A 15,371-nucleotide genomic window follows, 5' to 3' on the forward strand; every position below is an offset into this window, starting at 1 on the left:
ATTTGACTCCGGTACACTTTGCTCTTTTGTTTTGTTTTTGCATTACAGAATATACAAATTTACAATGTACAATATACACATATATAATAAAAAGGTGCATTTGCAACATCTGTATGCTGTTGTTTTGTACTCTATTAAATGTTCAACAGAGAAACAGCCTAGGGGAAGAAACTGTCTCTGTGGCGGCTGGTTTTAGTGAACAGTGCTCTGTAGCGGCGGCCTCAAGGTAAAGCTCTGAACAGTTTATGTGCAGGGTGTGTGGGGTCTGCAGAGATTTCGGCAGCTCTTTTCTTGACCCTAGACCTGTATAAGTATTAGCTTCCCTTCATTGGCTCCCTGTTAAGTCCAGAATAGAATTTAAAATTCTCCTCCTCACATATAAAGCCCTTAATGATCTAGCTCCAACATACATCAGAGATCTGATTGTTCCATATGTTCCTAACAGAGCACTTTGTTCTCAGACTGCAGGTTTACTGGTGGTTCCTAGAGTCTCTAGAAGTAGAATGGGAGGCAGATCCTTTAGTTATCAGGCTCCTCTCCTGTGGAACCAGCTCCCAGTTTTAGTCCGTGAGGCAGACACCCTGTCTACTTTTAAGGCTAGGCTTAAAACTTTCCTTTTTGATAAAGCTTATAGTTAGAGTGGCTTAGTTTATCCTGAGCTATCTTCCTTATTTTTTACCTCCGTCTTCTTCCCTCCCTGTTGGATGGAGTAAGGGGGAGTAAGGTTTAGCCTAAACCGGCTCAGTTATGGTTGAGGTGCAAACACACCCTCCATTTCTGCTACCTGTATGACCCCTTCTCTTTTCTAATGGTTATAATCAATATGACAGAGAAAGGTATCCCAATCATTGTGGTTTTTAGTATAACAATGACCATCAGTGGGAACCTTTGTGAAGAACCTTGAGACGACATTGTTGTGAATTGGCGCTATATAAATAAACTGAAGGTGGCGAGAGAGAGGATGCATCGACATCGTTTAACCCTGAAATCAAAGATCGTCTATTCAGAGCTGTGTGCTCACACACTGTTTTGTTGTAATTGCAAATGTTTTGTTGTTTAGACCCGAACTACAGCAATGGTATCAGTGAGTTCTAGTGAACCAGACCGGACCAGGAGACACGGTTAGTGGAGTAATTTACATACATCAGGGCCCTGTCCCAATACCCACACTACACCCTACGCCCCTCTATGAAGTGTGTACTTTGTACAAGTGCATGTAGGGGTTGAAGTGCGCAGGTTACAAGCGTGCAAAATTGGAGAATTGGGACAGTAGGAGTTACGTCATCGACTTGCACCTCTGCACCATCAAAAAGGGCGGGAACCAGCGCTGTTTTCACAGTCTTGTTGCTAAAAAAAAATAATTTAAAACTGCAACAAGCAATTGTTTTGAGGAGAATAAAGTGCAGGAAGCGAAGGAGGTTTTTACACCAGACTCTCGCTGCGTCAGTGTTTGTTTGAAAGTTAACGTCAGTGTTATGACCTACTGGCTGCCCAGACTCACTCTGAACCCACTGGTTTCTTACAATGTTGAGGCTGGAAAACCAGTGAAAATATATATTTGTCGGCATGCTGTCTAAAGTTTACACAGTTCTTATTATTCTGATTTGATGGCTGGTTACGTTGACGGTTGTGATTGGTTTTTGCTCAGAACGTCATCTGCAGCAGTGAATTGTGGGTAATATACTTCGGCGAAGTCCGCTTCGATGCGGGCTTCGCCGAAGGGCGGATGTGGGACACAAAGGGGGCGGGACTAAGGACCACTCTGGAGAATTGGGTCACACTACGGACTCGAACCATCAACTGGAACAATTCAGGGAAACAAGGGTGGAAGTGCGAGTATTGGGACAAGGCCAAACAGGAAACTTTCATTTGATCGGATTCAACTTCCTGTTCCGGCGCTTCTGTGACGTAAACAGCGTGCGACGGCACCTGGAGCTCCGTGTGGGAGCAGCAGCAGGAACGGGCAGAAATGGATCTGTTCCCGGAGCGGAACCGCGGCGGGGTCGGGGCCTGCCTGTGGCGGCTCACGGTACTCCTGCTCTCCGTGTCCTCGCTGCCCACGGCCACGGCGCTGCTGGAGGGGCTGTACTGCGGGACGGAGGTCTGCTACGATGTGCTGGGAGTCACCCGGGAGGCCTCCAAGGCAGAGATCGCCCGGGCTTACCGACAGCTGGCACGCCGGTACCACCCGGACCGATACCGACCCGAAGAGCCTGGAGAGGAGGAACCCGCTCACAACAAGTTCCTGCTGATAGCTACAGCTTATGAGACGTTAAAGGTCTGTAACAGTTACCTCCATGGTCCAGCATGTTTCTGGGAGACTTTTGGCCCATTCTTCAGGCTGCTTCAGGTCATTGAGAGTCCTGCACAGCTGTCTGAAGGTCCTACCACATCATTTTAGTCAGCTTGAGGTGTGGTCTTTGATTGGACCACTGCAACACCTTTTATTCTTTTCTGTTTCAGCAGTATGTTGTAGATTTGCTGCTGGGTTTGGGATCATTATCCTGTTGATGACCCACTTTGGACCGGACTTCAACAATCAGATAGCCTCACATTTGACTCTTCAATACTTTAAAATACAGAGGAGTTTATTATTGACTCAGGTGCTGCCTAAGCCCAAGTCATCAGCCCTCCACCACCGTGCTTTAGAGTTGGTATGTTTGTGATGATATGCTTTGGTGCTGAGCATTATAGCCAAACATCCCTACTTTGGTCTGATCTGTCCAAAAAACATTGTTCCAGATATCAGCTGCTTCATTCATATAGGTTGTGGTGGCATATTGGTTTTAGAGAGGAAAGTCTTTCTCCTTCAACCCTTCCAAATAAATTATACTTGTTCAGTCTTATACTGTCCTGTCATGATCTTTAACCTTTAACCTGCTAACTGAGGCTTGTAGAGTCTGAGATGGTTCTCTTGGGTTGTTTGTCATATCTCTGACCTCGGGCTGAATCTGCTGGGACGTCCTGTTCTTAGAACATTGGCAGTTGTCTGAAATGTTTATCACTTGAGGTTAATCTTTCTCTAAGTAGAATGATGGACTTCAAATAGTTTGGAAATGGTCTTATAACCCATTTTAGATTTAATTGGCAGCAGCAGTTGCTTCTCTGATGCCATTGCTGTTCTCTGTCCACCCTGGCATAGTGCTAATACACACCTGTCTGCTTCTGAGCAGCAAACTGCCAAAACTCCTGTTTTATTGAGGTCCTCACACTGATGATGAAGCCGTGTTGGAGGACCCCTCTACAAATTAATTTATGGAGCTACTCTCCATCAGTCAAAGATCTCATCTGAGCAAAAAAGTGAACAATTAAAGTTAAAATAAAGCCACTCATGGTGATTACATTATATTCTTTCTATTTGAAGGTTTTCAGATCAATTAGTGCCGTAAAACCTCAGGCAACATTTTTTTTGTTCTTCATTTTTCTTTAAAGTGGTTAAACTGGCTCCAGCTTACTGGTTCTGATTGAAGTGATTTATGTTTGGTTTGCCAACAGGATGAGGACACGCGGCGTGACTACGACTACATGCTGGACCATCCTGAGGAGTACTACCAGCACTATTACGCCTACTACCGCAGGCGGCTTGCGCCCAAAGTGGACGTCCGCATCGTCATCCTCGTCACCATCTGTGCCATCTCTGCCGTCCAGGTAGAACCGCTGCGTTGGAAGCGGCAGCTTCTTTTGTCCAGTTAGGATCTGATGAGCAAATCAGACGTCCGGATCCAGCTCCTCGTTCCTTTAGATTTTCTTCATGAGATACAGATTTTCTTGTGCTCTTGATCGACAGTTCTTCAGGTATTCTGGAGGTCTTCCCAAGGTTTTCTGCAGACTTTGGCTGCCTCGTCCTTTAGTTCTTGTCCAGTTCTTGGACGTAAACTAGATGAACCGGCTGCTTAGGAACAAACCCTTTTTTAACTGGGACTTTTGAACCTCTTTGGTAGCAGCAGGCTGTCACAGAAAATACCACCGAAAACACCATTTGACGGACAGGAAACAAAGTGATTTCCAAAGAGCCGTTAGCGGAAAACGTGGAATAATCAATATTCCTTCGAAATGTTGAGGGCTCTGGAATCTGCTCTCAGGTGTTTCCAGGCCTGAGAAGGTTTGGAGAAACATTTATTCTGGTAGACTTTATTCCCTGATTGGTTTCAGTGAAGGTTAAAAATACAAATCTCTTTTCATGCATATTAATAGTTTTCATTCTGACTATAAAACACTTTGGAAATCTTGATAAATTCATACATAAAATACACTGCTCCAAAAAATAAAGGGAACACTCAAATAACACATCCTAGATCTGAATGAATGAAATATTCTCATTGAATACTTTGTTCTGTATAAAGTTAAATGTGCTGACAACAAAATCAGACAAAAATTATCAATGGAAATCAAAGTTATGAACCAATGGAGGCCTGGATTTGGAGTCACACACAAAATTAAAGTGGAAAAAACACACTAGAGGCTGATCCAACTTTGATGTAATGTCCTTAAAACAAGTCAAAATGAGGCTCAGTATTGTGTGTCTGTATGACCTCCCTACAACGCCTGGAGATGCTCCTGATGAGACGGTGGATGGTCTCCTGAGGGATCTCCTCCCTGACCTGGACTAAAGCATCCACCAACTCCTGGACAGTCTGTGGTGCAACGTGACGTTGGTGGATGGATGGAGACATGATGTCCCAGATGTGCTCAATCAGATTCAGGTCTGGGGAACAGGCGGGCCAGTCCATAGCTTCAATGTCTTCATCTTGCAGGAACTGCTGACACACTCCAGCCACATGAGGTCTAGCATTGTCCTGCATTAGGAGGAACCCAGGACCAACCACACCAGCATATGGTCTCACAAGGGGTCTGAGGATCTCATCTCGGTACCTAATGGCAGTCAGGCTACCTCTGGCGAGCACATGGAAAGAAATGCCACCCCACACCATTACTGACCCACTGCCAAACCGGTCATGCTGAAGGATGTTTCAGGCAGCAGATCTCTCTCCATGGTGTCTCCAGACCAAAACATCAGCCAGAAAGCATCGGTACTGAGACGTGGTCTGTGGTCCCCACCTGCAGAACCACTCCTTTATTGAGTGTCTTGCTAATCACCAAAGATTTCCCTCTGTTGTCTTTTTCATTTGAACAACAGGATGTGAAATTGATTGTCAATCAGTGTTGCTTCCTAAGTGGACAGTTTGATTTCACAGAAGTTTGATTTACTTGGAGTTTTATTGAGTTGTTTAAGTGTTCCCTTTATTTTTTTGAGCAGTGTATAATGCAGCCCCCAGCAGTGTATCGTTTTTTCTATCCACTATGACGAATGATCTGCAGGTCAGATATGGAAATGCCCGATTATTTTTTTTCCTTCCTGTAAATCAGATTTATTAAAATGGAAATCTACTATTTTCAGTAGCACTGAGATGGCGGTCAGGGACGGATGCTTTGATCCAGCATCCCAAATAATCTCGTATTTCCTTCATTATCTGTCGGATTAACAGCTACCGCCTCCACCCAGGAACCTGCAGCATGTTCTTGTCTTTCTGCTCAGTGGTCGTGGTACTAAGTTGATGACGTAAAACAACGTTTTCACAGATGAGTTTGAACATTTATGGTTGAATCTGGGTCAGTTTGTACCTGCGTTGCCATTTTATCTCTTTCTGCTTCCTTTTCATACTGTAAACAAACAGTTTACAGAGAAAAAGCTCTGAAACTCCTCCAGAAGCCCTGGAGAACTGCAGATCAGGACCACTTTAACAGATTACAATAATTTCAGGATTTTCCTCAGTTCCGGTAAATCCATGAAACCAACAGTGTTTCCTCCAGGACATCTCATCCCAGTTTCTTACGTGACCAGGATAACCCATGTTTGGTCTCCTCTTCAGTACGTCAGCTGGTGCAGCAGCTACAACAAAGCCATCAACTACCTGGTAACTGTCCCCAAGTACCGGATCCAGGCCACGGAGATCGCCAAACAGCAGGGCCTCCTCAACCGCACCAAGGAGAAGGGCAAGAACCGGCGCTCCAAGGAGGAGATCCGGGAGCAGGAGGAGGAGGTTATCCGTGACATCATCAAGAACAAGATCGACATCAAGGGAGGCTACCAGAAGCCGAGTCTGTCGGACATCCTGCTGTGCCAGATCGTGCTGTTTCCATACTACCTGAGCAGCTACGTGGCGTGGTGCGTCTGCTGGATGTACCGCTTCACCATCTGCAGGGAGGATTACGGAGAAGAGGAGAAGCTCTACCTCATCAGGTCAGTAGAGGCTGACGCCGCCCCGGCTGCTTGGGTTCAGCGTGATTCTGACCTCAGTGTTGTGATTCCATCAGGAGGTACATGAAGATGTCCCAGGCTCAGTTTGACAGCCTGGAGGAAAACACCAAGCAGACGTTCCTGGAGAAACAGCTCTGGATCAAAGAGAACTATGAGGTAGGTCCTCATTGAAGTTGCACCTTTTCTCCTTAAACATAAGTCTGCTTGTGTTTCCTTGCTTACCTTACGGTTTAAAATGTCCTCCGTGACAAATCTACTTCATCCATAATTACAGACACATTTTAACTCATTAAATCAGGGATTATTGTTTTATGACCACTAGAACCAGATCTTTTTACCTTCTGAGCTTCAAATCCAACCTTCTTTAACATCCCTCATATTATGGGATGTCTGTGACCTTTTTGACCAAGTTCACTGGTGTGTAAAAGTATTTGCCCCCCCCTGCAGATTTCCTTTTTTTAAATTATTTGTCTCAGTCAAACGTTTCTCACTCTGCTTTGCTGAATTATTTTAATTCTGCCATATTGGAGAGATTTCCCGCATGAATGACCTGTTTAAGGCCATGCCACAGCACCTCAATCCGATTTATGTTAAGACTTTAACTAGACCATTTAGAGGTGAACTTGCTGGTGTCCTTCGGATCATTTTCCTGCTGTATAATCCAAATGAGCCAGACCTTAAGGTCATAAACAGATGGCTGGACATTTTCATTCTGGATCTTCTGCTATAGCAGGTCTTCCAGGTCCTGAAGCAGCAAATCAACCCCAGACCATCACGCTGCCACCACCATGTTTGACTAGATATGATGCTCTGTTTCTGAAACTAGATCTAGGAGAAGTGGACCTTCCTAAACGGTCCACTTCTGTCTTGTCGGTCCAGAAAATATTTTCCCAAAAGTCCTGAGGACCATCAGCAGATGGTTTGTGTTCCTTTGGGCCAGTCGTGGTTCTGGCCTTGCAGCTCTCCCATTGAGACTATTCTTGCTCAGTCTCTGTTTCTTATTGTTGAATCTTGTTTTCATTCAGTGGGTGAAAAGTTTCTTGGTGCCTCTTCCAGGCTTACAGGAAAGAGCGGGAGGAGGAGATGAAGGCAAAGCTGGCGACCGACCCAAAGATGAAGAGGTACCGCCGCTGGATGAAGAACGAGGGACCTGGCCGGCTGACATTCATAGATGAGTGACGGCTGCGCGACCTGTCCAGAACGAACACATCTGCCTCAGTGCCGGCTCACAGGGACAACGCACGCTGTGCTGTGTGGACAAACTCAAAGCTGGTTATTTTCAGTAATTAGAGATATTTTCACAAACACAGGCCTCAGAAGGACTGACTGCGAGCTGAAGCTTGACATATTTCTGTATTCTCCAAACATTTTTTACATCCCGCCCCACCCACCCAAAAAAAAAATCAAGTCTATATTTAAGATTAAATGAAACTTGAGATTTTTATGTTATTCTCTTTCCTCCACACCTTTTAGTTTGGTCCTGCTGGTAAAAGCAGGTCAACAATCGGTTTTTATGGCTGAAATATAAGTGTCCTTTAAAAATGCAGCAACAACCAAACTTATGCTGCTGATGAAGTGGTTGAACTGATGATAATTGTTTCAATTTTAGCCCAAATTGTTTATAAAAAGAATGTTTTTTGCCAGCAACGTCTAAAGAAACAATGCTAGACAGTGGAGATTGTCCTTTCTTGCAATACCACAGCGAACCTCCAGGGGCGATGATGCGTCACTGTGGTGTGTAGTGATGCTTCTCTGAGTTGTTCAGACGGCTCTTTACATCATTGTTTGACAACCTGGTGGAGATTTGACTGCTAGTGAAGTCCATCTGATTACGAAGCTATGCAATGTGGGGGTCAAAGTGACAAGATGGCAGCAGACCTTTTTCACTGCAGACATTTTGACTTCTGACAGAAGGAAAAGCACTAACAGGGGGTGCCTTGTTTTTAAGAAGGGGTAACTAAACTGGTGTCCATACTGGGGCCAGTGTTTTCAGTCCCAGCACCAAAAAATTACCGGTTCTTTGCTGGTCTAGAAGATATAACTGTTTTCACTGGGTCCTGGAGGTAAGGTCATGGATGCAACCAATCATAAATGTTGTGTGCTACATTTGAAATTCCTCCCTTTTGCTTCTAATAAGCCCAATTTAAAAACATAAAAAACGATAAAAACTTTATGATTCCATGGTAATAAAAGGGCAGAGTAGCTCTGGAGTCAATGTCTTCAACTGAATATATAAATCTTGATTGGGATTCTGTTTATAAACCAGCTGGTTCTTATAAATCCTGAAATGCTGTGTGTAACTCCTGTTTCACATAGCTGTTTCATAAATATAGGCTGATCGACATTGTAGAAAGCCCTTACAATGAATGTTTTGAAATCAGCGTTTATAAATTCAGTTGATTATATTCAGACATCTGTTTGCAGAAATAATGAGACGAATCGCTGAACTTTGATTCTTAACAGAAAGTCAGACCCAACAGAGAAAGATTATTTACTGCAGTTTTAGGTACAGAAAGATGTGGTTCTGAGCGGGTTATCTGGCTCTAGCACCAGTTGATCTGGCTCTAGCACCAGTTGATCTGGTTCTAGCACCAGCTGATCTGGTTCTAGCACCAGTTGATCTGGCTCTAGCACCAGTTGATCTGGTTCTAGCACCAGCTGATCTGGTTCTAGCACCAGCTGATCTGGTTCTAGCACCAGTCGATCTGGTTCTAGCACCAGTCGATCTGGTTCTAGCACCAGTCGATCTGGCTCTAGCACCAGTCGATCTGGTTCTAGCACCAGTCGATCTGGTTCTAGCACCAGCTGATCTGGCTCTAGCACCAGTCGATCTGGTTCTAGCACCAGTCGATCTGGTTCTAGCACCAGTTGATCTGGTTCTAGCACCAGTTGATCTGGTTCTAGCACCAGTTGATCTGGCTCTAGCACCAGTCGATCTGGCTCTAGCACCAGTCGATCTGGCTCTAGCACCAGTCGATCTGGCTCTAGCACCAGTCGATCTGGTTCTAGCACCAGTCGATCTGGCTCTAGCACCAGTCGATCTGGTTCTAGCACCAGTCGATCTGGTTCTAGCACCAGTCGATCTGGCTCTAGCACCAGTCGATCTGGCTCTAGCACCAGTCGATCTGGCTCTAGCACCAGTTGATCTGGCTCTAGCACCAGTTGATCTGGTTCTAGCACCAGTTGATCTGGCTCTAGCACCAGTTGATCTGGCTCTAGCACCAGTTGATCTGGTTCTAGCACCAGTTGATCTGGCTCTAGCACCAGTTGATCTGGCTCTAGCACCAGTTGATCTGGCTCTAGCACCAGTTGATCTGGTTCTAGCACCAGTTGATCTGGCTCTAGCACCAGTTGATCTGGTTCTAGCACCAGTTGATCTGGCTCTAGCACCAGTTGATCTGGTTCTAGCACCAGTTGATCTGGCTCTAGCACCAGTTGATCTGGCTCTAGCACCAGTTGATCTGGTTCTAGCACCAGTTGATCTGGTTCTAGCACCAGTTGATCTGGCTCTAGCACCAGTTGATCTGGCTCTAGCACCAGTTGATCTGGTTCTAGCACCAGTTGATCTGGCTCTAGCACCAGTTGATCTGGTTCTAGCACCAGTTGATCTGGTTCTAGCACCAGTTGATCTGGCTCTAGCACCAGTTGATCTGGTTCTAGCACCAGTTGATCTGGTTCTAGCACCAGTTGATCTGGTTCTAGCACCAGTTGATCTGGCTCTAGCACCAGTTGATCTGGCTCTAGCACCAGTTGATCTGGTTCTAGCACCAGCTGATCTGGTTCTAGCACCAGCCGATCTGGTTCTAGCACCAGTCGATCTGGTTCTAGCACCAGTCGATCTGGTTCTAGCACCAGTCGATCTGGCTCTAGCACCAGTCGATCTGGTTCTAGCACCAGTTGATCTGGTCCTTCAGGAGAACCAATGTTTTTATTATATTTCTCCAGCAATTATCAAAAGTTCCCAGTAAATCTCACCTCACCAGTCAGACCAGTAACAAACCATCAAATTAACAAAGACAGGATTCAGGTTAAAAAGAAAGTAAAGCCACCTGTAGGGAGATGAGAGCACAGACCTCTGGGTAATTATGTTTTATGCTTTTATGATCATATTTTAAATTAAAACAATTATGATAAACCAAAAACTAAAGTTTCAGTTAGATTTTTATTTTGATAAATTTTGAAATCCTGCATAATCGTGACTGCTCTCCTCAATGTAACTACAGGTCAAACCTTTGTTGGATTCAGTCTGACTATAAAAGCTAAAGATTAGGCTCTTTTTAGCGAGCGGAACCAAATGATCTGGGTCCTGAGAAGATGCCGAACCATCTCCCATTAAAACATATCATTATACCTGAGCTTCTTCAACTCAGCATGTCTGCAGTGAAACTGCTCTGTTATTTCCTCTGGAGTTGATTTGAGTGTAGAAAATGACATAAAATTGTAAGTTGTGCTGTTCTCTCATGTCGTCCATGACAGAGTTGAGCTACTTGCAGAAAACTGCAGCAGTGTCACATAAACAGACTCTGTGTCCTGGTTTGAGTCCTGGTGGAATGTGATGTTACAGTTTTATAACTGAATAAACTTTGATAAAAAAAGTATCAATGTATACTACATCAACTGTTGTTTTCTGCTCCGATTACAGCAGAGAGAGATCCGTAAACTAATCTGAAAGCTGCATGGTTAATAAGTTGGATAAATTTGGTGTGTGGTTTGGGACTGAAAGGATTTGTGATCAAAAGCTCAGCCCACATTAATCAGATAAATTATTGATACTGTTTTCTGAGAAATATGAGCTGAGGTTTTGTTTAGAAAAGCTGAAGCTCAGAAGGCAGTGGCCTCCCAAAAACATCCAACTTGGTGCTCTCAAAGGTCTCTTTACTGAAGCTGGAAGAGTTAAGCACAAGAAGAGTTGAGATGATCCATAAAAGAGAAACGGTAACACGGAGAAACATGCAAAGATAATGCTTAGAAAATTCAACAAAAGTAATTTAACAAGCAGATAAATAAAGAGGAGAGGTGCTGCTGCTGTGCTACATTTAGGTTTAATGAATGTTTTGCAATAAATATAATGTAAAATCTGTCAGCTGTTAGTGAGTTTATGTGACTTGTGACGAGCATCGCCTGCTGCTTCTCTGGTGGACTGTTATACCTAACGAGGAACTTTACCCGCCTGTTAGTGCAGATTACAGCAGTAATGTTCAAGCTTTCTTTACGCAACTCAAATGTTTTTATTTGCATTTCGTCAGCTTTTCAAAACAGACTTTTGCAAAGAGATGAGACCCCATCAAAGCTGCAGAAAAAAAGAACAGCTGGTGTTTGGGTGAAGTTGGTGAAATAAATGCTGCATGTAGAGCAGTATTTATAAAAACTTTTTTAAAAACGGCGTATTGGTGAAAAAACGTTTTGACCAGAAAGAGAATGATTCCTAACAGAGAGATCCTCAAAGTATTTCAGGTCTTTTCTTGGTTGGCCCAAGAGGTCAACTCTACCTTGTTTTAATTCAGGAGCCAGCAGCAATTTTTGTGATATGGTTCTCCACCCAGGGCGCCTTTCTACCAGAGGACGGCACCAGCACCTGAAAAGACAAAAAAGTTTAGATTCGCTGCGCCTTGCATGCCCAGCCAGTGAGGATTGGACCTCCCCTTTAAACAGAGTACAGAAACATGGCCGTGCGCCGCAGCTTTTATGAACCTGAGCTGAACTAAAGAGCCATTTCACAGTTTTCGTTTTCATCTCTAGCTTAAAATCTAAAAACACTTTAACTGGTCATGTCTAAACTGGGGTTTTCTACACTGAGCAGATATATTGTTAAACACAGATTGAGGTTTTTAAACCCTTTACATGTAAATGTGAAAATGCACAAACAGAACCGTTGAAGCCGTTTTACCTTCAGGACCAGCTTTGATAAAGACAAGCATGAAAATCACAATATATTGACTCATACCGGGACCGTGTTGTTCTAAGTTAATTACGGATTCAGTCTGGACTTTGACTAGCCCACTCCAAAATCTTTGTTTCTTTGAGACATTCAGAAGTGGACTTGCTGGTGTACTTTGGATGAGTACCCTGCTGATCACCCAAGTGTGGGTCAGAAACTTGCCTGGACATTCTGCTTTAGGATTTTTTGCAGAGTTCATGGTTCCATAAGTTCCAACAAGTTGTCCAGGTTCTTAAGCAGCAACTCAAGCCCAGGTCATCCTACTACCACCAGTATGATTGTCAGTTGTTTTTCTGCAATGCGGTTAGTTTAACTCGAGAAGTAACGCAACGCACACCTTCCAAAAAACCCTCAGTGTGTCTTGTCCATCGGAAGAATAATGGCACCAGAGGTGCGTCAGGCAGTAAAGCCCAGCAGGCAGATCGCCAGCTTGAATCTTTACAAGTTCCTGGAATGCTTTGGTAAATGTAAGACGGTCCTTTGTCGGGTTTGTTTTGGGTCAGCAGTAGTTCTGACCCTGGAACTCTCCCATTGAGGCTGTTTTTTCCAAGTCTTCTTATTATCTGACCTTAAGTGAGGCACTGAGACCTGCAGAGCTTTAGATGTTGTTTTGGGTTCTTCTGTGACCTCCTGTATGACTTAGTGATGCCCTCTTGGAGAAATAATGGTAGGTCAGCCACTCCTTGCGAGGTTCTCCACTGTGATAACCATGTTTCTCCATCTGCGGTATCTGGAGTCCCAAAGCCTTAGAAATAGCTTTGTAATTGTTGTCGTGTTTACCAGCCCTGCCAAACCGTTCTGACTAGACAAAGTAAGAGAGCAACAGCTTCAAGGAAATTTCCATGAGACCGAGACTCAGCAGAGGAAGGACCGAGGTGAAACCTGTTGTAATTCCTTCCTAGACATGTTGACTTTAATTTGAACCCTGTACAGTGTGGCATAAACGTATCTTCTACTTAAACTAAACAGAGCTATCTGACCTGAACCATGCCATAGATCAAGCCTGCTGCAGGAGAACAAAGAAGAATACTTTTATTAGGTCATAAACCAAGGCCATTTCTGAATTTTCCTCAACTGCCACTGGTAAACCTCAGTTCAAAACAACACTCGCAGCAGCATATCGCCCTCTAGTGTAGAATTAAGTCCAACATTTTTAAATGTTCTCAGAAGGTGCTGCTATAAAGATATTTGCCTTGAAATAGTTCATAAATACCATGTATTTAAAGCAGCCCGTCAGTTTGCTGAGGTAGAATTTAAATGGGACTGAATTGGATTAAAACCTCTCTGCAAGACTTAACTGGACTAAAACTGGTTAAACTGGACTGAATTTAACTGGTCTTTGTTCTCGGCAAAGGAATCATATGACGCCTTAAATAATATTTATTAGTTCAAATGGAAATACATATAGGTAATCCTGGGGGAGAAGAATTAGAGTTGACTGAAAAAAATATATATATTTGAGAAATGTCTTAAATTTCACTTTCTGTGTACTTCAGTTGATGTTCCTCTAACGGCCACTAGATGCTGCTGATTACATCTTCTCAAAGCTCATGAGAGAAACCACAACTTCTTTATGGTCCTCCAGCAAAGAAACAGGTTCTTTTGTGAGAACTTCCTTCTTGGGGAGCTGCTGGTTTATTTTTGCTCCTCTTTAGGCTTCAGCCTGAACAAGAAGAGAGCCTAAAAGGAAGAAGGAAATACATCACTGTGTGTGAAGGAATGTGGACGGTTCCAGGTAGTCAGTGAGTTAAAAGCAGCTTCCTGATGAAGACAAAAGCCCTGCCTGACAGCTACTGGGATAGCTTCTTTGCATCTTGTGGTCTAGTTTAGACTTGAACATAAAACAGATAAAGGAGATAAAATCCACCTTCAGCATGACTGCAGACACGTGTTTTCAACTGCTCCCTTCACAACTCTAATAAACCTTAAAATAAATTATATTTTATCACAGTAGCAGGATCCCTGACTCTAAAGGGGCGACTGTAGCTCAGGTGGTAGGAGTTTGACCCGGTTGCTCCAACTTTGTGAAAGGTTTTAGGAGAAGACAGAGTTGTCATGTTGACTAAAGGAGGTTGGAGGAAGTATTACCAGAAGAAGTGCAAAATGTGTGGAACAATTGATCCGTTCCAGTGAAGCAACTATCCACAGTCCATGAATGCTTCTGATTTTGTCTTTACAGTTCTTTTGTTTTTAAATGCCTGCCTAAGAAATCAACCAAAATTTACACATGAGAAAAATTAATACAGCAGAAATGTTTACCTCTTAAGTTTGCTCTGACGAGTTGGGAAACTGTGATTATGTGTCTAAAATGTGAATTTAAGGCTGAGTCTCTGGACTTTGTTGATATATATATATATTTGATTTTCCAATTTAAAAGCCAAGGCCTTTTTTTTATTTTTGTCCTGACACTTTGATGTCTTTATTTTCCTGTTTGCATTTATGTTATTTTTAGTTTAATTAAGTGTTTTATGTATTTTTTAGAAAATCAGGCTGTTCAGCTTTTAAATAAAACTGTTTTGTATCGTATTTCTTGGGTTTAATAAAAACGGGGATTCCATGTGTTGTTCCTAAAATAAAAAATAAAACGGATGATCTTTGTTTTAAAAACCTTCACCAAGCTAGGTGGGCGTGGCTACAGGAACAGAGACAAACGTACATCTGACGCCACACTGATGACAAGTAAACATCAAACAAGCAGAGTTTAAACCGGAAATGGCCGAAATGATTTTCATATTAAAAGCAAACACTTTTAAATATATTCTTTTAAACATTTGTTATGATTCTCATTATTATTATTAGAAGTTTGCTCCAATTCTTCCAATGTATTTTATTGCAACATAATGACGATAGCAGCTTACAGATAAAAATATGATTCAATAACAAAATAAAATGTGTTCATTCTGTTTAAAAAAAATAGGCAAATAGTTTTCGTTCTATTATTGGCTGGATGTTTTTTTGGTTTGAGGGGTTGATTAATACACTGTTCAAAACATTAAAGGATACACTTAAACAACACAATAAAACTCCAAGTAAATCAAACTTCTGTGAAATCAAACTGTCCACTTAGGAAGCAACAGTGATTGACAATCAATTTCACATCCTGTTGTTCAAATGGAAAAGACAACAGGGGGAAATCTTTGGTGATTATCAAGACACTCAATAAAGGAGTGGTTC

At 43.0% G+C, this 15,371-nt stretch overlaps 2 protein-coding genes across 2 annotated transcripts; both read left to right on the forward strand.

Moving 5' to 3' along the window:
• Positions 1–1,679: 1,679 nt before the first annotated feature.
• On the forward strand, positions 1,680–8,511 carry dnajc25 (DnaJ (Hsp40) homolog, subfamily C, member 25). The gene is made up of 5 exons (XM_047372941.1): positions 1,680–2,278; positions 3,496–3,648; positions 5,871–6,241; positions 6,316–6,415; positions 7,316–8,511. The coding sequence occupies exons 1-5, from the start codon at positions 1,970–1,972 to the stop codon at positions 7,436–7,438; spliced, it is 1,056 nt and encodes a 351-aa protein (XP_047228897.1). The 5' UTR covers positions 1,680–1,969; the 3' UTR covers positions 7,439–8,511.
• LOC124872346 lies at positions 7,981–11,339 on the forward strand. Its single transcript, XM_047372234.1, has 3 exons — positions 7,981–7,993; positions 8,807–10,027; positions 10,154–11,339. Exons 1-3 carry the CDS (start codon positions 7,981–7,983, stop codon positions 10,225–10,227), a joined length of 1,308 nt encoding a protein of 435 aa, XP_047228190.1. The 3' UTR covers positions 10,228–11,339.
• Positions 11,340–15,371: the final 4,032 nt, after the last annotated feature.

This window comes from Girardinichthys multiradiatus, chromosome 8, assembly GCF_021462225.1.
Source record: "Girardinichthys multiradiatus isolate DD_20200921_A chromosome 8, DD_fGirMul_XY1, whole genome shotgun sequence".
In the NCBI taxonomy this organism is placed as follows: domain Eukaryota; kingdom Metazoa; phylum Chordata; class Actinopteri; order Cyprinodontiformes; family Goodeidae; genus Girardinichthys; species Girardinichthys multiradiatus.

What these genes read in the sequence shown, in the direction of transcription:
- dnajc25 (XM_047372941.1), top strand. Translation starts at nt 1,970, where the DNA reads ATGGATCTGTTCCCGGAGCGGAACCGCGGCGGGGTCGGGGCCTGCCTG. An exon ending in CAGCTTATGAGACGTTAAAG is followed by an intron (nt 2,279 to 3,495) that starts GTCTGTAACAGT and finishes GTTTGCCAACAG; the next exon opens with GATGAGGACACGCGGCGTGA. An exon ending in GAGAAGCTCTACCTCATCAG is followed by an intron (nt 6,242 to 6,315) that starts GTCAGTAGAGGC and finishes TGATTCCATCAG; the next exon opens with GAGGTACATGAAGATGTCCC.
- LOC124872346 (XM_047372234.1), top strand. An exon ending in AGTTGATCTGGTTCTAGCAC is followed by an intron (nt 10,028 to 10,153) that starts CAGCTGATCTGG and finishes TGGTTCTAGCAC; the next exon opens with CAGTTGATCTGGTCCTTCAG.